General features: G+C 37.1%; 1 protein-coding gene across 2 annotated transcripts in view; it reads right to left on the reverse strand.

Annotated features, from left to right (window-relative positions):
* Positions 1-978: 978 nt before the first annotated feature.
* Positions 979-23,169, reverse strand: part of SLC38A12 (solute carrier family 38 member 12) — a 71,486-nt gene continuing 49,295 nt past the window's right edge. For both annotated transcript variants that reach the window (XM_087709990.1, XM_087709991.1), the window contains exons 9-10: positions 14,757-14,850; positions 979-2,556 (exon numbers count right to left, since the gene is read on the reverse strand). In XM_087709990.1, the coding sequence (XP_087566116.1) occupies positions 1,796-2,556; positions 14,757-14,850 (855 nt within the window). In that variant the 3' untranslated portion in view covers positions 979-1,795. The remainder of the gene's footprint in view (positions 2,557-14,756; positions 14,851-23,169) is intronic.

The following is a 23,169-nucleotide window of genomic DNA, read 5'->3' on the forward strand; positions in this document are numbered from 1 at the left end:
GGAGATAGATAACCTGGAGAAAACTGCAGGGAGTTGTCTTAAGTAGCTGAATGACTGTCATGTAGAAGGGGATTTGTTTCTATTTATTTATTCATTAATCAAATTTATATGGCCACCCATCTCACAGGAAGTGACTCTGGGTGGTGTACAGCATTGTTCAAAGTTATTTCAGAAGACAGAATGGCAAACCATGGAAGAAATTAGTAATGGGTTGTCTGAATTTCCTTATAGGAGGAGCTGCTCAACAATGGAACAGATTCCTTCAGATGATGACTGACTTCACAAGAGGTGTTTACACAGTGTGGAATCATGCCCTGGGATGGCATTGGATTCAACACTCTCTAAAGTCTCCTTCAACCTTTACATTTTATGATGTGAACATCGGTTTAAGGAGAGAGAGAAATGAGATTTCATGGACTGGAGTTCATGATTTAGCAAGAATCAGGAGGCATCATTTAAAATATTCTGTTAGAAGATGGAATGGCTTTCAGAACAAGTCTCTTTCCACTTTCTATAGTTTCTCCCCTCACCCTAAATTTAGAAAATTATTTACATACCATGTTTTCCCGAAAATAAGGGTCTTTTTTTTTACCCCCGAAATAAGCACTTGGCCTTATTTTTGGGGAGGCCTTATTATTTTTGAGATGCAGGAAGCTGCGAGCGTGGTCACCTCATGACTGCTGCTGTGTTGCAATATTTTCAGGGAGGGCTTATTTTCGGGGAGAGCTTATTTTAGCGCATGTGTTCAAAAGCCCGATTGGGCTTATTATCCGGGGAGGTCTTATTTTCAGAGAAACAGGGTAGATTTAGTCATAATATATTGTATCCAGACAATATAAGCTGCTCTCCACTTTTATCCAAGTAGTCCTTTAGTAAGAAATCAACATTTTCACCATATAGAAAGCACGGGGCCTGCCCTGCTGCTGTGACACTAGCATGATTCCATTAGCAGTATAAAGAGAAAACAAGGCATTATACTGGGAAACATTCCTTATTACTTATTAAGAGATGGCTTTGTATCAACCGAGTGTATAGTTCATGGTAGGACTTCCTACCATGTATATTGTACATAAACAATTGAGGAGGGAAATATCAGAGATAAAAGAACAACAAAGATTAAAGCTTGGCAAGTTTCAGTCTCAGGACTGCATTATATGAAACAAGGCAACATGGAAAGGCATTGGAAAGGCTGAAAAACAAATGGGCAAAAGGGTCAAAGCAGGACTAGGGGAGAAGGAGAAGTGGTGGGGCTCCTCTACTCATTTCAGAGCGCTTAGGTTGCCACATACATCATGCAATATTAACAGTTATTAAACCAAGTACCATCCTTTTGCTCCTAATGTTCAATGAGTTGGCAGGATAAAAAGCCGCTTCACAAGGAATACGAATGATTAGGGAAGCAGATTTCATTAAGTCAGATCTTGCTTGAGTCACTAGCTATTGGCTTGACTACTAAAACTTTTAGTAAAACTGTTCTTTTTCATCACGTGAGGGATTAGACGCATATCCAACAGTCTCTGATATCTTCTGACAGAGAGGAAAATACCCTGCTTAAAAACTGATCATAGCAGCCTGATGTAGGACAGAGTCCAATTGTTTTGTGCATGAAATGGAAAATCAGAATCTGAAAGGTAACTCAACAAATAGCAAGATGCCTCAAATGAGCATCAAGCTCAATATTGTATTAGTAGTTTAAAAGTAGTTTAATCTTAAATTAGCTTAAAAATATCCTTATTAGGTGCAACACCTGGAGCAGAAGTCTTAAGAGATCATCTTAACCAGCAATATTGCTCCATTAGTTTTTTGTTTCACTCAAAATTATATTTGCAGTCACAAACAAAAAACAAAAAAGTCCCCAGAGCAGCACAAACCCAATCCAGAAGGTGTGCCGGAAAGGGGACAAATGTTTATTGAGTGCACGGTTTCTAAAGGTCGTTTGTGTTTCTTTCCGACTATAGTATGCTAAAAAAGCAGGGATGATGTACTGGATCCCATTTCCAGCATAGGCACCAGTGATTCCCACCAAGGATTCCAGATCATGAGTACAGAAAGCCACAATAATTGGAGGAATTAGTGTGATGGCTGGGAAAAAAATTCTGTCCACTACCCATGGGTAGGTTCCCCCTTCCCGGTGGAAGAGAGTTTTCCAATTATTTCTTAGAGTCACAGCAATTATAGGAAAGTTTGTACTGATGGTGAAGACAGGGAAGAGTCCCAGGAAGTAGCGGATAAACGCAATGCTGACAATGTCACAGTTTGTGAAGTTGAGTGTATACATGTCCATTAGAGTCCCATTGCGGAAACAATAGATAGCAGTGAAAGACAGAAGACTATAGAAACCCAGGATCAAGACATAATCCAGCAGGACTAGCTTGTTAACATGCTTCTTCTTAGAGATGGGAGTGATGAGGGATGGCAGGGAGTGCTGACACATGAAGGAATAAACACAGACTCCAAAGAGATTCCGTACACCTGAGAGCTGAGCCAGAGGGGGGTGACCTTCCTCTTGACCCTTGGCGATGCGGAGGAGGGCCACAATGATCATGATGATGAATGCTGAAACAAAAAGGGGGAGGGGGAAGGGAAGAAGAGAGAAGGAACAGAGTTAGGTCAGAGAAATAGACAGGATCCTAACTTTTGTGACTTTTTCCCTCTATCTTAGCTGGATCTTTCCTAGTCTGTAGCTGAAGGGACAAGGAAAAAACACTCATCTGGATAAAGCTGTTCCATGAATAAAATAGAATAACAGAGTTGGAAGGGACCTTGGAGGTCTTCTAGTCCAACTCCTTGCTCAGGCAGGAAACACTACACCACTTAAGACAGCATACAACATCTTCTTAAAAACGTCCAGTGTTGGAACATTCACAACTTTTGGAGCCAAGTTGTTCCACTAATGAATTGTTCCAACTGTCAGGAAATTTCTCCTTAGTTCTAGGTTGCTTCTCTCCTTGGTTAGTTTCCATCCATTGCTTCGTCCTGCCCTCAGGTGCTCTGGAGAACAAGTTGATACCCCCCTTCTTTGTGGCAGCTATCATGTCTCCCCTAGTTCTTCTTTTCATTAAACTGGACATACCCTGTTCCTGCTACCATTCTTCATATGTTTTAGCTTCCAGTCCCCTAATAATCTTTGTTTGCTCTTCTCTGCACTCATTCTAGAGTCTCCACATCTTTTTTAGGAGTTATGAGTCATGAGGAGTTATCAGTACATAAACAACCCACCTGATTGTACTGAAGGTTGAAAAGGGATTATATAAGGCTCTGTTTAGGCTCTTCTAAATACCCCTATTTTTTCCTCAGGAGCACCTACTTCACATTTGAATTGTAGAAGAATGTACATGGTCCCTTCATTTGAGGGGTCTTGCCTTGTTTCTGCTAATAAAGTTGCATGGGAAAAAAACTTCTCAGCATAAGCATATACCACTTCAAGATGAAAGGTCATTTGAAAAATTGCCTCAGGCAGCGCAAGAGTACATGCCCTGTGGTTCAGGGCAGCATTTGTTAAATTTTTTAAAAACCGACAGGGCAGGAATTCTTGTAAATGGAATAAAGAAATCACCGGCATTGTTCTGAATCAAGAACAGTTAAATTTACTGCCTGTGGCTAACTGCAATCTAATCGCAAGAAACTTGGGTAAGTTATCATTCATTGTGCGTTTTATTTTCTATTATTTTCCTCTTTCTTTTTTGCATAAAAATGCATGCACCTTAGAAGATGTACCACTGCAGTTTATTGTTTCGTAATAAAATGTTTCATTCTAAGGAACTAGCGCCGCCTCAGCTCCCACCTGGATTCTTTCAGTACTGATTTTCATCATGTTTGCCCAATGTGAGCAGACTTCTGTCTTACAAAATTTACTCCTTTTCTTCATGAGAATTTCAAGACCGACCAATTGTAGGGACAAGGTGGCTCAGCTCAAAACATCACAAATAGAATTAAGGAGCAGTGAGTTATTGAACATAGACGTTAGGCTCTGGATTTGATTTCAATAATGTGTGAGCTTTCACAAAAATCAATTTCTGATTACTGCCTCCCCAAACTGGTCTACCTTCTGTTGGTCACCTGGTTTAGTTAATGTAGCAAATCTAAGGAGATCAAATAAGACTACAGTATTTTCAAAGTTTGCTCTCAATCATCTGTATGTCGGAGGCGAGGTATTTACTCCACATTTCAAAGTGGTTCATTGTTTCAAGATCACAAAGGCATTCCACATAACCCAGGACAAATCGATCTCTATAAAAATCTTAACCATAAACAAAACCTAAAGCTAATTTTCTTAGGATTTATAATGACATGTTTCCAATAACTGATAATAATGTTTAAAACCACTTTTAACCCGAAGACTCCATTTTTTTTTAAACAATCAAACTGTGAAATGTAAATAGGGCTGCTGCTGTTTTGTATGTTTTTGATCTTCAGATGAAATGTATTACAGGCCAAAACAGCAGAGAACCCAGTAAATAGCTGAAAATATGAAGGCTGAAATTAAAGATTGAATTCTATATAACTTGTGCAGAAAAATTAATAAGACTCAACAGCACAGAACGCAGACATTAAAAAAAAACCTAGCTGGCAGAAATTCCTAGCTATACTTATTTACCTGTTTCAAAAACAAAAACAGAAGCTTCCTAAAGTAAATATTCTGCCACTTCAATTACTGCTTCAACTTCTGCAGCTTCTTGGAGAGGCTCCTGGGGGCATAAAAACTCTGTTCCTTATCCAACAACTTTGTTATAAAAAAACCTAAACATGTCTTTATCCAACAGAGAAAGCAGTTGGGTATCTGGCACTGAATTTGACAAAGGGCTATTTCACAGTTGTAGACGGTGAATCTTTAAGTCTGCATTCTGGCAGGCAGACTATATTCACAATATTCCATTTTATTTTACTTCTACTACAGCCCAAAAGCAGAGTAACATGGAACAAAAAGATCCCTGTGCCTGCAAGGGGCAAATGTCCAAATACCAGCTTCTGGATGCTGGTACCTCATCAGGAACCACAGAATTGTGTCCTTAATTTGAAAATTATTCTGCAATATTGGTATAACCCTTTCTGAATTTATGAATGGAAAAATCTGCCTGTCCAACCAGATCTGATAGGGTGGGCCCACTTCATGTCCTTTCCTTTAAATGCTTCCACTTCATGGGACTTAGGTTGTGTATCACAGCAGCCCCTGTCCTGTGGAATATCCTTCCCCCTCAGATCCAGCAGGCTCCTACACTCCTCACATTCTGGAAGTCTAAAAAGCTGGTTTTTTCCAGGAGTATTGGGGTCCATTGGTGGTCTGTTGCCTCTGGAGAGCCAGGATTCCTTTTCTTTTCTTAACCTGGATTAATATCTACTGATTACATCTTCCCTTGTTTTAATTCTGGACAAGGCACAAATTGTATTTAGGGTAGTTTTTATTTCTTTTTTTGCTGTTACTTCCACAAGGATTCCATATTACATCACAGACAATGGTCATATGAAATAAATAATGCCTTCCTCCAATTTCGGTTTGCACTGGAAAAGGTATCTTTCCCAATGGCTCAGTAAAATATAAAATAATAAAAACTAAATTAGAATTCCTCAGCTCCCATTTTTTTTCTTACAAACAGAGGGGGTCCTTGGTGCTCTCTGAACTTGCTTGCACAAACAATGTCAACCCTGAGCTACAAATACTCTCCTCTATTGGTTCTTATAAACTGCTACAATATTTCAATACAGAAAGAAGATTGAGTCCTCGTTTTCATTTTCCAAATCCAACTGTCTTTCCATGGGACCATAAAGTTTTTTTGAATATATTATGTTAACATATTCTACATGGAGAAAGTAGCTTTTTTCTGTTTTGGAGATCCCCCGCCCCTTGTTGAAGAAAGCAACCTTAAAGCTCAACCTGTAACAGTTACAAGTCTCTTATTGCTTCTAAAAACAATTATGTACAAAAGCTCTAAATCACCGCAGGAAAGGTACAAAGCTCTTCAAATTATCTAGAACTCTCAAAAAGACATAAAATATTATCAGTAAGGCAGCAAGAATTGCAAGCTCACACATCCTGACAGGAATAGTACAGCAGGCGCAATACCAAATGGTAGCTTCAAAGAAAGATCAAGTAAGACAAGTAGGTCTTTTCAGAAAATACCTAACTCTCTATTTGGAGAAAAGAGTTTGATTTATGGTACATAGTCCCATAAACACTGCTGGAGCTTAATTATATTTAACCATAAGACCTCTGTACCTCTCCTCCTGCTGGAGAGTGAAACGATATATCTCTACTCTTTCTGTTCATTCAAGGATGAAGATCTGACCTATATCCTCCCAAAGCTCTCTTTATCAGGTAGAGACTGTTCATTATTTCCCATAATAGTAGCATGTGAGTATCAGTGGTGTACCCCAGCAAACACAATCTTTCCAAACCCTTTGGTTTAAAGTCACCTAGCATCTTTATATATAACATCCTCAAATTCACATTCCAGGAGGCAAGTCACCAATCACTCAGGTGTAGCTTGAACCCGCCAGTTTGGGAATAATTCTGATGTTCACTTTGTAACATTTGATTTTTTTTAAAAAAAAGAGAGAGAGAATGCATTATTTCTGTGCTGGAAAGGCAGGGCCAAGCTTAGAGGCCACAGGCAACAGTGAATTGATACTTTACAGAGTCAATGGCAATTTACGCCATCAAGTCCCAATCTTTGCTATATATGGAAAGCTATATAAAGATATCTGTGACTGTAGCTGTCCCCTGTCCAGCCTCTACTGAACAAATCCAGTGACAGGGTAACCCACCAATTTTCTAAATTGGTTCCACTATCTAAATGCTTTTTCTGTTAGAAAAAATGTTCATACCATTTACAATACCTGGAATCTGCCTTCATATAATTAGACCCATTATTCTGCATTTGTCCTCTAGAATGACAGAGACTATGTATTTTCTACTGCCATAAGAATATGCTTGCTCTACTCAGAGAATATGTCTATTCTGATCTTCTTATTCTACTATTCTACTCATATAAATGCATGCATATGATATGTTCATATGAATGCATGCCTAACTTCGCATCTGTGCAGTTAAATGGTTTGTATCTGGTAACTGATTTATGACATTACCGTAAGTTCAGATTTTTTAAAAAAAAATGAATTCATCAACAGCTATACAACAGAAAACTCACCCACAAATAGACATACACAATTATTTTATATGAGAGTTATTTATAACATCTGACTCCATTTTTGTATAGGATATATGAACAAAATGTAAACTATGCAACTATGAGTCTCAAACTTTTCAAACCAAGTTATGATTGGTCCTCTCTGAATTTGATTATTTTCTTGCAGAATTTTTATTATCCCAAGTAACATTATTAGTGCTAGTTATTTTTAAAATGTGCAAAAACATCACTAAAATGTTAATTTTTCCCCCTCTAGGAGTGATCTGGTTTACCTTATATTTTATAAGCTGTAAATCAAAGGTTTTGCTGGAAATGTTTATTTTTTTCTGATCTACAATTAACAAAAGTCTAATGCAATTTAAGATATTTAGCAATTATCTTACTAATTTCTTTCCGAGTGAAGGGGATAATGGGAACATCTTCTTGCTTGTGATACAGGTACTGCAAAGCTGAATATTCATATGCTAAATTTATCTTTCTGTCCTGAAAGGCAGCAAGATGAAGACAATGTTCCAAACCCCAATTATGTCCAACAATAAATCAAAACAAAGAGGGTAATAACTCTTGATAACAAGTATTAAAGCTAGGATTTGGTGGCATATGGGACATGCCCTATTCATCCAACTTCAAGATCCTCAAGTAATGAGAAAGAGTACAAACATCCAATTTTATGAAAGTTAACTATGAAGTGGGTATTACTAGCTATTCTTCTTCAAATAAAAAATGTTAAAATACTTACCTACCAGTGATGGGTTTCCCCACTGTAGTGGTGGCAGGAGGCACCGCCCACCCGCTTCTGCACATGTGCAGAAGCATTGTGTGCGCATGGGAGAGTGCATGGGAGTGCACCCAAACTGGTAGTAAAAATATTTGCAACCCACCACTGTTACCTACATATGTGTTTATTAGAAATTGATAGAACTTTCAGTTTGTCAAAACATAAGCTGCATCTGTAATTAAATGCAGTCCTGAATACGCATGATTTAAGAAAATAGACTGCTAGATATTTTGGGTAGTACAACACTGTACTTCTATAATTCTACTTCTAGAGTGTTATAACTGGAAACAAATTTTATGTGGGAGTCGTTAATTGTTGGATGTAGGGCAACATAAAACAAATATATGTATGCAGAAAGAAATAAACTGAGAAATCCAGAGAAAATAAAAGGAATAAAGGTGAAAAATGAACACAAAAGAAACAAGCAGCATAAGAAATAGCTCTACAAAGTTTCATCAAGTAAAAAAAAAAAAGGACACATATTTTCAAGGAAAGGAAAAACAAATTCTGATTAAGAGTGTCCTGCTGCCCAGGTTTGATGCTCCTCCAAATGTGCCTTTTTTCAATGTTCACTTAGTTTTCTTTCTCACTTTACTTTCACAGGGCCCCTCAAGATTATTATAATTAAAAATAAAATAAATGGAGAGGTGGCATTTGCAAAGCATCTGCCTCTAGCATCCCATTTATTTGCAGGGGTTGTTTTTGTCCTTTCTGGGATATTACAGAGCATTTTGGGAGAGAGGAATTGAGCAACATGTCTAGCCTTCTCAAAAATGCCAATTAAGAATCCAGCAGATGTTGTATTCTTCCTCAAGCACTTGACACGGTACTTTGGCAATTCTAGAAAGAACTCTAAAAGCTTATAGAACAGAGCCAATGTCAAAAGGACTCTCCTTAAAACACACTGAAAGGATGATCCCCAGGTGATCCTACATTTTAACAAAGTGACAAACATGTAGAGGAGTAGATGAAAATTAAGATTTCCATTTCCAACCCTTTTAGCAATTCTATCTTATTTTATGCCACAATTTATACAGCTTGGGAGCCTTAATATTAATCAACAGAAATATCTTACTCTAGTTGTCATTGCCACAAACAATCTAGATTAGAACAGAGCATAAAATCATACTGTATCATCATGATAGAAAGGGAGGAGCCTAACCCACATTGCTCTTTTGATCCAATTTAAAATCATTTGTTTAAGCAAACAACTATTAACCATTTTGACACATTTATGACAGAGCTATCTATCAGTACTAGCTCCTGGCGTGACACATATTCCCTTCAAAGCTGAGAGACAATATTCTAGACCATAATGATAATGAATCACCCTCTTTAAATATGTGCTTCTTGCTTCATTCTTCATGAAAAAACTAGCAGGATTTTTGTGGGAAGAAGAATCTTGAGGGAAAGAGAAGGCAGATGAGACCAAATCATGATCTCTCTGGAAAAATTCTCTTTCAAACATATTTTAAGGAAAGGCAGGCTCTTTGGCTCACAACAGGCTATCTCTTATAACAAAGGTCTTCAGTATTTTAGAGTGATGGACTTTACAAACTACATCTTAAAATATGAAAATAGGCCTATTTGAAATTTGCTAATTTTAAAAAAAATTTAGGCTGATTATGCTATGTAGTACTATACTTAACTGATCAGGTTAAAGATTGTAACACTGGAATTAAGAGCGGTTTTAGAAATTATTTACAAAATTTATCTTCAAAGTCTACAATACTGAGAGAAAAAAAGTATCTTTAACGAAATTAAAATTGGAATCAAATATTTCTGTTTGCATTTTATAGGCACACTCATGGGTGATATGCAACTTTACCACTAATGGATGTAGAAGAATTTTCATCTTTCTTTCATCTGGAACTGGATTCTAGATACTTTGCTTGTCAAAAATATCCCACATAAGCAGAATCCAGTAGAATGTTATCTTCTCCACTGTACATAAAAATTACAGAGGTGTAAAGTACCAGCTGATAGGTTCCCTGTGGCTTTTGAAAAAACCCTTAAAGGCCTTTCTGGAATGCCCATTAGGTTACTTCCAGGAAAAAGCAGAGGTTGATTTTAAAAGCAGGCTGGGCTTTTTCATTTTTTAAGCTGCAAAAGTTTTATATCTATCAGGAAAAAAATCCTACTACATTTCCTGTCCTGTACAGAGAGATTTTTTTCCAGTCTTCAGAAAAATCCTATAGGTAGCCCTCGATTTACAACCACTTCCAAATGCAAAATTTCCAATATCCCAGGTGCTAAGCTGAGACAATTATGTAAGTTTTGCCCCATTATATGACATTTCTTGCCACATTTGTTAAGTGAATCACTGCAGTTGTTAAGTTAGTCACACTGTTCAGTGAATCTGGTTTCCCCATTGACTCTGCTTGTCAGAACATCACAAAAGGGAATGTCAGATCTCACCATATCATCCATCATAACTATGAGTCAGTTGCCAAGTGTCCCGATTTTGATCATGTGATCATGGGAATGCTGTAAAGGTTGTGTGAAAAATGATCCTGTCAATTTTTGCAGTGCCGTTGTAACTTTGAATGGTCCCTAAACAAACTGTTGTAAGTTGAGGTCTACCTGTACTAACAAGTACCAGAGACAAAACCTCCCCTGATGAACTTGAAGCTGACTCTGGAAAAAAACAGAATTATTTTAGGCTTAACATCTCTATGGTAAAATGAACACCATTGACAAAACAACATCCCATTGCCCCAAAGCCCCTATTTTCTTTTTGAGGGTTGAAAAGCCCTTGGGTAAAGGAAAGACTAAGAAGCAAGATGGCCCTATTTTACTCTACCAATCATATTTATACTATAAAATGGAGAATATTTCAATTCTGTATCTATGAAAATAGGTTCTTCTCTCATCATATTATTTATGAGAGCCACTCTTGTCCTCTCTGAAAGGATCAAGAAAAATGGTTTTATGTGGGCACATATAAAAACTTTATGAGCTAAAGACACCAGTTAAAAACCTAAACATACAGTATATGATGGTTCAGGCTTCTATGTAAATTAAAATCTAAGGAGGAATAAATCATACAAGCTTTTCATGAGCACTCAACTTTTTTTCACTTCACCTGGGTAAAATGTAATGATAAAGACAGATTAATGTCATTAACTTAGTAACAGATTTTATATATCATTATATTAGCCATGGCTCTAAATATTGAGAACAGTTCTCCCCAGTTACAATTTGCATAATAGCAAAACTAATTCAGAGATGGATCTGCTAGATACATTTTAATTTTAAGATACATGAAGGACATAGCTAAGAATTCAAAGTCTATACAACAACAGCAGTGATGTAAAATGATTTTTAGCTGTCACCATGCTTTTCAGAGGCACCTATTGTGACTCTCAATTACACCAAAACCAGATGTGATTACTAATAACAATAGGTTTACCAAACTCTATTTCATTTTAATGTCATCCAAATTAAATATGTTGTATCCTCATGCCTGTCATTTAATCTGATATGAATGTCTATATATTGGTCACTTGGTTCTGAAACAGCTGCAAATCTCAAATCTATTTCTAAAATGGTCAGTTTGCTGGAGAAAGCAACTTGGTATACATGTCAAAGTCTGGAGTCTTTTAGAAACATAAGAATAATGTATATGTATGTCTTAAGCTTTTGACTTTGAAATTGTTTTCTGAACTGAGTTTATTGTTAAATCAAGAGTAATGATGGAGTTCAATCATTATGTTAAACCATGATTTATTGAAAACACCATAATGGTTAGTATCATATGAAATGTTAAAACATAAACTGTGATTCCTTAAATGAGTTCACACAACACACTATGGCAAAATTAAGCAAATCACTTTGTGTTTTCAATGTGTACGTATGAAGCCAGCTTTCCCCCTTAATGATGAAATGAATTTTTCCCCTTATGACTCAGATTTATTTCTTCATTAGGCTTCTACATTCAATTATCTAAGAGTACATTTTAATTCTTCTTGTGTTTAGAAAAAAGTAATAAAACTCTAATTTACCTGCTTACTTTCATGTGGTATACAAAAAGTCAGAAATAGACCAATTTAATTTTGTAACATAAAAGACTTTTTGGAGTCTGAAATATAATTGACACAAAGGAGAGAAGTATGGGGAAGCTTTATTAACTAACTGAATCAAGTACAATCAACTATTTTAGTTAATATATCTTTAGGGCTGATTTTGCATAAGGATAAGTGTTGTGACTCAGCAGCAGTCTTCTGTGAGTCTTTTCGGGATGCAAGATTAACTATGCAGCTGGGGCTCGTTAGGGGCATATTCTGGGGATAAAAGGACGGATGCTGCCACGCCCTAGTTGCAGGAGTCAACGTTCCTTGGTTCGTTCAACATTGATTGATCATCAGTTGTGGTTTATGTAAGATACACTTGGATAAGTGCTTTGTTTTTCTGTAACTCTGATTCGTAGAGACTTTGGAAGAAGTGCTTTGCTTTCGTTTTGTTCCACTTGTGTTACCGTAAGAAAGATTTGTTTTTCATTACGTTATCTTCAGGCAGAGACTGTAATTAGGTTTATTTTGGCTCGCAGCCAGTCTGAGCCGAGAACTGATAAAGAGAGTTCCTTTTAAGTTGTTTGCCTGTCATCTGTTTAACGAGCGGAGAAGGGGGGACAGAACAGATAACCTTACACTATATGTATTAAACCACTGTCCCTGTATTTTTTCTGATGTAATAGAGAACTTTATACCATATCATCTTATATCATTTCAGCAGTCCTTAAAATGCTGATTATTAAATCCTGTTTTCTTGCATAAAATACTGAATTTTAATTAATTCTTGCATCCACAATACAATGCATCTATGTATATTTTGTTAAAATATATCACAGCAATTCTAATAAATCACTCCCACATTATGGACTAATTGCAGTTAAAACAGCAGTACTGAGTGACAAATGGAGTCATTGTCTGATCCAGGAGGAGGGCAACCAAGGGCAGAATGACTGAATAGAAGAGATGCCATGGAGGCAGCTAAGAGATGGCAGAGACTGTGGGAGCAGGCAACTCCATAAAGCATGGAGTAAGCTAATTGATTCATAAGAGTGTTTGGTTATATTAAAAAGAAATGACCACCCCAGGTTTGGCTTGTAGGGAAGTACTGGGAAATGACAGGAATTTGGGAAGGAAATTAACCCTTAAGATCAAAAAGTCCAATTTATGTTCCTTTCATATTCTTTCTGCATGTATTTGCTACTCCTCAGATATCTTTCTCTTCCCCCCTTACTCCCCCCCCCCCCGCAATACAAGGTACCGGAGTTCATTAGGAAGTTTTGTTCATTGTTCAATTTGATTGTAACACTGAAATACAGTGAGAACAATTTGAAGCATATTTGAGACTGGCATTTCTTCTATGGTATTATGGTCCCGGGCTGAGTTTAGCCATACCTTGCCTATTCTGATCTCAGTAGCTCTGAGGATGGACATCCTTCTTTTCTATTCCAAGCATCTCCAGTAAAAGAGATGAAAGAGTCATTTCCTTGAGAACCTAAAAATTTCCGGTTACAGGAACACACGGTGTAGCATCCCTGGATGGGAATCAGCCTGGGAATTTTTTTATTTTAAACTAGCAAGTTCTGCAGCCTGAAAAAAGGATTCAAAATCCTGATCTAGAAAAATCAATATATAGAGAAATCAAAGATTTATGGAAATCAAAGATATGTTGTTAGCATGTTCTTTGCAAGTTAATACAAGTTAAGTCTGGCAAAGAACAAATTCTTTATGATCAGTCATGCCCAAGAAATATCAATTTTGTAGTACAAAAGCAATTACCTAAGATATTTTTTCAATTGTATCAAATTTGGTAGGTTAAAATTTGGTTTAATTGCAAACAGCTGGTGATCTTTCTATAGTGTTCCATATGTGTTCAGGATGAAACATTGAGACTAGATTGGGGGTATTTTATGACTGATTTTAAGAAGCATACAAAAAATAAACCAAAAAATTGATGAACAGTAGCACAGTCTCTTTTATTATGATGGTAATATATTCAATTAATGAGTTAACCATAGATAATTGGGATATTATTAGCATCTTGATCTCTTTGATTCTGGGTTTAATAATGCCCATTAAAATCTCTCTTTTTGGGGGGAGGATGTAACTATCTAAAATATGATTATGTCCCAAGGGAAGGAAGGAGGGCATGACTGACTGACTGAATTAGTGTTTTTTCCACTACACTTTTGCTTAATAGCTGGTCTCAGTGGAAAAGTCCACTGTGCATGCATACATATACAGGCAGATAGTTGGGAATACTTTTGAAGCAGCCACACAAGCCTTGTAAAATATTACTGCTTTAGTATTTCAGTAATAATGAAAGGTTTTGCAAAACACGTGATTGTATGCCTTGCAAAATATCTCTTTTGAGTTTTTTGCAGTCCTGGTAGTGATTGCTACTCATTCATTCAATTACAGAAACAAAACTACTTAATTTCATATCATGAATCGTTTTGGTTTTTAAGAATTCTGCCCTGGTCAAAGGAGAATTTCTATGGTGTACCCATTAAGCTATCATCACAACTGCAACATAAGTGAAGCAATCACATACATTTTTGTACCAACAACACAGAATGGTATTCTTCCTCCCACTATCTTCCCACAGCTGGCCAAATCCAATCCAGAGTTGGGGATATTCGAAAACAGATGTGGGACACATATGGATGAATAAAGGGAAATCCTATTGGTCAAGTGAAAGTCTATTCAATTAATATTGTACACAATCCGGAGAGGTCTCTGTCTCTGTCTGTCTGTCTGTCTGTCTCTCTCTCTCTCTCTCTCTCACACACACACACACACACCTGTGATTTGTACACTTACCTAACCACCTCATTAGCGATGTCATGATCTGAAGATATTTAGTTTTCTGCACATTAAAAAAGGTGAAAGGGCCCAAAAGAAGAGTAAATACTGCCTGGAAAAAAAACAATTGAGAAAAACAATGTAGATTAGGAAAAGCAGCTTCCTCGTAGAAGTATAAAGAGTTCACTGATATACAGTTTTATTATTAGTCACTTTAAAAAATTATTAGTCACTTAAAAAAAGAATACATTTGCTTAGTAAACAATTTACTTATTTTTTTATTAAGGTAGCGGCATAATACTAATAGGCTTCATCACATTGGCTACAGCTGATAGTGCTACACAAACTACTCTACCTCAGATTATACCTAGTATCCATTATTAATATTTTTTTGCAAATTTCTCCTAGGAAGAAACAAATTTTGGCATTTTTAGTAAGACTCAAATTCATTCTAAAGTGGTTTATTAAACTTATATCATTAATACTAAAATATGCCATATAGAATACATTGTCAGAAAAAGTGATAAATAGCAAAATAAAAATTCAGAATATACATTTATGTAGGTGCAAAAGCAGCCCAATATTTCTTGCACATTTCACTACTAACTTTAAAGAGGTTGTCATAATTAAAATGACTAATCATCCATTATGTTGTTGTTTTTAATTGACAAAAAGGTGGACAAATCAATTGGGACTGAAGTCTAAAAGAGACTTTCTTTTCACTCTGCTTGACTCAATGAAAATCACCCCTAACTTGTTGTTTGTCCTACTAAATATTCATGTTTTGTCACCTGGGATAGAAGAAAGGGAATGTGGGCATGAGCATGCATTTCATTTTCATTTGGAAATATGTCCCAGGTGCAATCATGTCTCTCATGGTTAACCAAGGTGTTGAAAAAAATGATGGGAGATTCAAATTTCACTTCTTTTAAGTATTTGGTCCAGGAACTTATCTCATGGCCATATTTTCAAAAACTGACAGTAGTGATGCATCGACAGTATTGTCAGAATCAATAGTTTTATAGATTATCAATAACCTGTTTCCCTTTCAAGGATTGATTTTATACTAATCACTAATGATTTACTTTCTAGGGTGAAGAAGACAAAGATTGCGGCTAGGATCCTTTCGGATCATAACCCAGTTTGGATGGAATTGGGAAGGGCAGTGCAGGCAAGAAGGTCTTGGAGGCTGAATGAAAACTTATTCAGATATGAAAAGTACATTAATGATTGTAAAAAATTGTTATCTGAATACTTTGTTTTGAATATGAATAAGGGTACACCTATGGAATTCGTATGGGATGCAAGCAAAGCGTATATGAGAGGAGTATTGATGAATATAAACAAAATACATAGACATAAACAAGGGCTAAAACGAACAGAATTGGAAGAGGAAATTAAAGGGAAAGAGTTGGAGTTAACATTGAATCCAGGCGATACAAAGGTTAAGGAAGCAATTACCATATTAAAATCTCAATTTGACATGTTGATCTCTGACCAGGTAGCCACTAGTTTATTATATGCAAAACACAACACTTTTTGTAACGCAAATAAACCGGGTAGATGGTTAGCTTATCAGATTAGGAAAAAAAGGAAAACTCAAAATGTAACTAAACTGATTTATAGAGGGAAGGAGGTGTTTCAACAGGAGGAGATTCAAAAGGCATTTCGGGAATTTTTTACAGAATTGTATAAAGGGGATAAAATTAAGGGCTTAGATATAGACAAATACTTAGATAAAGAGAAAATACCCTTAGTCAGAGAAGAGCACAGGCAAAAGTTGAACCAACCAATAACCTCGGGGGAAATTTTGCAGGTAATTAAGCAACTAAAGTTAGGGAAAGCGCCAGGTACAGATGGCTTGACAGCGGTTTTCTATAAAAATTTACAGTTAGAAATGGTAGAACCGCTTAGAGAATTATTTAATAAGATTCAAACGGAAGGTAAAGTGCCTCCATCTTGGAAGACAGCGTTTATATCTTTGATACCCAAAGAAGATCAAGATATTACCCAACCAAAAAATTATAGACCTATCTCATTATTTAATGTAGATTATAAAATTTTTACTAAAATACTGGCAAATAGGTTAATGTTGGTTATTCAACAATTGATACACACCGACCAAACAGGTTTTATACAGGGGAGACAGATGAAGAGTAATGTTAGACTAATTATTAATGCATTAGAATATTTGGGAAAGAACAACCAAATTCCTGCTGCGTTCATATTTCTGGATGCTGAGAAGGCCTTTGATCGAGTTAACTGGCAATTTCTTTTGAAGATATTGCAAAAAATGCAGATAGGAGACAGCTTTTTACAGTCAATTAAAGCAATATACCAACAGCAAACAGCTCAAATCATAGTCAACGGAGGTTTAACAGACCCTTTTCAAATTGGAAAAGGTACAAGACAGGGCTGTCCTTTGTCCCCACTATTGTTCATTATAACTTTGGAAGTATTGTTGAATAAAATACGGGGCTTGGATGGTCTAAAAGGGATCAAGATTAGGCAGCAAGACTACAGAGTCTTTTGCGGATGATTTGGTCATAATATTGGAACAACCGCAGGAATCTAGTATGGTTTTAATGAATACGGTTAATCAATATGGTCAAGTGTCTGGTTTTAAAATAAATTTAGGAAAAACAAAAATATTAGCTATAAATATGAATACTAAACAAAAGGAAGAACTAGGAGGGATGCTAGGATGTGAGGTAGTCAAAAAAGTCAAATATCTTGGGGTTAATATTTTAACCTCAAACGGGAAATTATATAAGCACAATTATGAACCACTTTGGCATAGTATACAGATAGAGATGAAAAAATGGGAGAAATTGCACTTATCTTTGCTGGGTGGGATAGCGGCAGTGAAAATGAACATCTTACCAAAATTTTTATTTCTCTTTCAAATGTTACCTATACTTAAAAAAGATGCGAATCTTTTAGAATGGCAGAAGGGTATCAACAAATTTGTATGGGCAGGAAAGAAGCCGAGGGTAAAGATGAAAATAATGCAAGATGTACGCGAGAGAGGAGGCTTGAAATTACCTAACCTAAAATTATATTATGATGCAGTGGCCCTATCTGCAATTAGTGATTGGACTCATTTAACCAACGATAGAATACTGAATATCGAGGGACACGATCTGGTATATGGTTGGCATGCTTACTTGTTATTCAACAAAAACCTGGATAAGAATTTTAAAAGACATATTTTAAGAAATGCTTTACTGCGGGTCTGGAAAAAATACCAATATAAACTAAATGACAAGATACCCATGTGGGCAATTCCCAGACATGCAATTGAAAATATGAATATAACACAAAAACAGGATAGAACCACCCACAGACAGCTTCTCACTTTGGAAAGGGGGGTACTGCAATTAAAATCTTTAGCGGTATTGAAAGAGGAGAAGGTAGTTCAAACATGGTTCCAGTATGGGCAATTACAGGCCAGGTGGAAAATAGACCAAAAAAGTGGTTTTATCCAAGTTGAGGATAATTTGTTTAAACAAATAAGAGATCAAAGCTTAATGCACATAAAGAGGATATATAATGTACTAATACAGATGGATTCGGAAACAGAATTAGTTAAAGATTGTATGATAAAGTGGGCTCAAAATATTGAAGAACCAATAATGTTGGACACATGGGAAAGAAGATGGGTAAGAAATGTGAAATTTACACAAGCTCAAAATTTGAGAGAAAATTTTTACAAGATGTTCTATAGATGGCATTTAGATCCCAAAAAGCTGGCTTCTATGTATCCGAATGTACAGCCTAAATGTTGGAGGTGTGGTTCTCTCGATGCTACATATTTTCATATATGGTGGACTTGTCAAAAAGTTAAGGCATTTTGGATAAAAATGTGGTGGATTATGCAAAATATCTTTAAAAGAAGGATAAAGTTTACTCCTCAGTTATTTTTACTAGGTATATGTACTGACTTTACAGTGGTAGAGACTAACTTGGTTCTGCACCTAATAACGGCAGCAAGACTGTTGGTGGCGCAATACTGGAAGAAGGAAGACTTGCCTACAACTCAAGAATGGACATTGAAAGTTACAAACCTAGCTGAGATGGCTAAAATATTGGCATATCTTAAAGATCATTCAAATGAGAGATATAAATGAGACTGGAAAAAATGGATTGACTATACACAAAACAAATACGGGACTAAGAAATTCCAGATTGCCTATGCTTAAAATCAGGAATAATCTAAACTGTTCAAAGTTAGTGCAACAGGAAGAAGCTGAGTTCAATGTAGAGATGTTATTAACTTCTTTTTTTTATTTCTTTTGTCTTAATATATTTTAGACTGTGTTTGTTAAAAATCTATACCGTGTACGGGCTCTGGGAAGTCAGGGGGGGGAAGGGAGGGGGGTGTTAGGGGGGAGGGGGATATATAGTATGTGTTAGATTTCAATGTAATGCGATTGCACATGTATACTGTTGCTCTTTAATTTTACTGTAAAAATAGGACAAGCTGAATATATTGACATATAGTAGAAATACACCAAAGGGAGGAGTAGCGGGATAGAAGAAAGAGGGGTAGAGAGGGTGGGAGAGAGGATTGGAGGGAGGGTGAGAAGGAAGGGAGGGAGTGGACTGGGAGAGAGGAGTGGTAGAGGGGGAGGGGAAGTAGGGTAGAGGGGAATGATGGAGGGAAGATGGAAAGTTGGAGGGGGGTGAAAGAAAGAGATGTATGGAGGGTCGAAGAGGTATATTGGGTTTCTATTTTGGGGGGTATTGTTGACAAGAGGAATTGCTGTGTTTATTGTTTAATGTTGTATGGCCCCGGTTATGCACAGTATATATGTGACTGTATGAAAATGAAAAATGGAAAATAAAAAACACATTAAAAAAATAAATAAATAAATAACCTGTTTCCGTATTTCCTTTCAAAGGACTTCCAAAATGTTCAGAAGTATCTCTTAAAGCATATCATAAACATTTTATAAATTATCTAGATTATTATTATTATATACACATTATATAGAGCCAAGGTGGCGCAGTGGTTAGAGTGCAGTACTGCAGGCCACTTCAGCTGACCGTTAGCTGCAGTTCAGCAGTTCAAATCTCACCGGCTCAAGGTTGACTCAGCCTTCCATCCTTCTGAGGTGGGTGAAATGAGGACCCAGACTGTGGGGGCAATATGCTGACTCTGTAAACCGTTTAGAGAGGGCTGAAAGCCCTATGAAGCGGTATATAAGTCTAACTGCTATTGCTAACTGCTATACACAACAATATGAAATTACAGCTGCCAGTTCTTTAACTGGTGTTAGCCTTCGTAAGCGCTAAGTTCTTCCTAAGATCTAAGTCATATGGCCTTTTCTAATTAGTAGATGGAAATTTTGTCAATGTGTTATCCAAGGCTTTTTCATATACCATCCAGTGTACTGATAACCACTGTGACCACAGCCAATTTATGCCATAATTTTTCAACTTTATTTGTGATACTTGGTGATCTCCAATTCTTTGTCTTCTATTCTACTATCCCGATATTGTCACATCAATTATCCACATAATAATTATCCATTCTTCTTCTTTTCAACCACACTTAAATCTGTTGTATTATGCAGAAAGACTTTATTGGTTTGTATTTGGAAATCCCACAATATTTTAAACTGCTCATTTTCAATTAATTTTTCCAACTATTTCTTCCCATTAATTTACATTACTGGGTCATGATAATTTTTCATAATAGGTTTGAGCTGTGTATATAATCTACTATTCCTCCTTCTTCTTTGCACAATCTGCACTTTGAATCGTTAGATATTTTTTTCAGTTCTGGCCTTGATTGTATTAGTTCAAATAGCTTGTTCTTGAACAGCCAAAATCAAACCTTCAGCTTCTTTTTCTAATTCTTCCAATTGTAAGCTATTGCCATGTTTTATCTTTTCCACTTTTCCCTCCATCTTTTAAAGAAATTGACCATGTAATGCTTTACCTTGCTGGCATTTTGTTCATGTATTATTTTGGTATTTAAATATTTTTTCTGTACATTCAGCAAATTCCAATTTTTATCCTGCATCAGTCCCCTTTTTTACTGACTTTTACACAACCATATGTGTTCTGACCCCCACCTTCTTCGTTCAAAAACTACAGCCAAACAGAACTTCAAAGGAAATATTTTTATCAGTCCCGGCTTTTGCTGGCTGCGAGCCCAAAATAAACACAGATAAATTCTCTGGCAAAAAGTTAAACAGCAAATGCAAAAACAAACTCTTACAGCAAACCAGGTTTATATAAAGCAAATCACTTATCCAAGTGCTTCTTCTCGATTATTGCAAACAAACAGAGACTTGACTAGGACAGGTACGGAACGGACGAACATTGACTTCTGCAACTAGGGCATGGCACCATCAATCTTTTATCCGCAGGAGATCCTTAATGAGCCACAGCTGCTTGTTATCCTGCATCCTGAAACAACTCACAGGAGGTTTATGCTGAGTCATAACACATATGCATGCTTCACAGTTTGTTTGACCTAAAGTAAACCTCTGCCTCTATTTTTGCAGATGTACAATCTATCAATATCATTTCAGGGACATAATGCATAACAAATAGTCATCAGTTTTCTTGTTTTTCAATCCAAACTGTCCAGTTCAGCTTGTGTCCAGTTAATTACTCCAAGTGTGTGTCAAATCACAAGTTTGGCCCAGGTATTGATAGATTTGATGGTGTTTGTATCATTCAATTTTGTCTTTAGCGTTTTTCTTATTCTTTGGATGTATTCTTTATTAATCGCTTTTTAAATTTATCCATACTTGATGTTAACAGAATAACAGAGTTGGAAGGGACCTTGGAGGTCTTCTAGTCCAACCCCCTGCTTAGGCAGGAAACCCTACACCACTTCAGACAAATAATTATCCAATATCTTCTTTAAAACTTCCAGTGTTGGAGCAGTCACAACTTCTGGAGGCAAGTTGTTCCATTGATTAATTGTTCTGTCGATGTCAGCCTCCGCTTTGCTACTGCTTCGGCTGCCATTGAAAAGGGGAGGGGGGTATTGTATTTGGGTGGGGAATCATTGTTGTGCTGGAGGAAGTTTCTAGACTCTGAATTGACCACCTTACTGCGCATGTGGAGGAGGAGTGTTTCCCACCAAGGCCAACGGTCCAGCATTCCATCCTGGTGATGCCTTTCGAAGTTATCTCACACCTGACATTTGGGAGAATTATGATTGGACTGTGCACAGGATGCCCAAGGGGAGGGGAATGAATTATACAATATATTATTCGCTTTTGCGCCTAATTAACCAGACTTAGCTTAGCTTTGCAACTGTTCATTTATAATTAGTAAAAGTACACTTGATTTCAACAAATGGAGTCCAGTGGTTTTCCTTCCTGATTACTGAATGAAGAAATGCTGACAATAAGCTAAGTCTGATCTTTCACCCATCCTGGAGCTACAACGTACCGAGTGGGGTGCCCCCACAAGAAGAAAATAAATGTCTTTGCATGTGAGTGACCAAGAAGATGAGGGGGCGACGGCAGGACCATCTTTAACTGAAAGGCTGGCTGGGCTAAGAGTGGAAGAGCCTGCTGTTTGTCCCAGATGGACTTTGAGTGTGGGACAAAAAGAGGAGTCAGAGGAGTTGGATGCTGGAGTCACGAGAAGGAGACCAAAGAAAAAGTCAGCGGATAGGGGTGACTCTGGGGAAGAGGATTACAAGCTTTCCCATGCCATGAGACTCCTCGAAGAAGCTTGGTCTGAACGCAAAAGCCGTGAAAGAGCAGTGGAAAGGGAGCCAGCTGAAGATCTTGAGCAAAGGTACTCGATGCATAATTTAAGGGAGGGTGAAGAAGCCGAGGGGGGTTGGGCGCAAGGAAACCCAGAACCAGCCTCCCCCCCTCCAGCTAGGGCCGCTCAAAGAGTGGGGGGGGGCAGGCGACACCGAATGGCAAAAGTCCCTCCCTTAACTGTAAAATACAATGGAGACCCTAAAAGTTTAGCACATTTTATCATTCAGGTCTGGAATTATATGGAAATCTATGGACCTGATTTAGACACAGATGAAATGAAAGTAAGGATGGTGTTAATGTCCTTAGAGAAAAAGGCAGCCGAATGGATGGTTGGCCTACACAAATGCAATTCCCCTCTCCTGAGGAATTTTAATGACTTTATGGCAGCCATGAAGAGGAGGTTTGATGACCCACTGACCGAGAGACGCGGGCGCCTGAAATTTATGGCTCTGAAGCAGGGAAATAAATCGGTGCCAGATTATGTCCAGGAATTTCAACAGTTGTCAGCCTATATGAGGGGGTGGTCGGAAGATGCTTTGTTGGATCAGTTCGCTGAGGGATTGAATGAAAAAATATACCAGTAGTGCATAAACAGACGCATTCCCCGCCGGGTGACTGCTTGGTATGAACACGCGGCAGACATTGAGTTGGATTTGGCCAGGCTTCAATGCATGAAGGAGGGAGAA

This window comes from Thamnophis sirtalis, unplaced genomic scaffold (genome assembly GCF_051295495.1).
Source record: "Thamnophis sirtalis isolate CommonGarterSnake01/CBP01778 unplaced genomic scaffold, rThaSir2_p1.2 scaffold_3, whole genome shotgun sequence".
In the NCBI taxonomy this organism is placed as follows: Eukaryota; Metazoa; Chordata; class Lepidosauria; order Squamata; family Natricidae; genus Thamnophis; species Thamnophis sirtalis.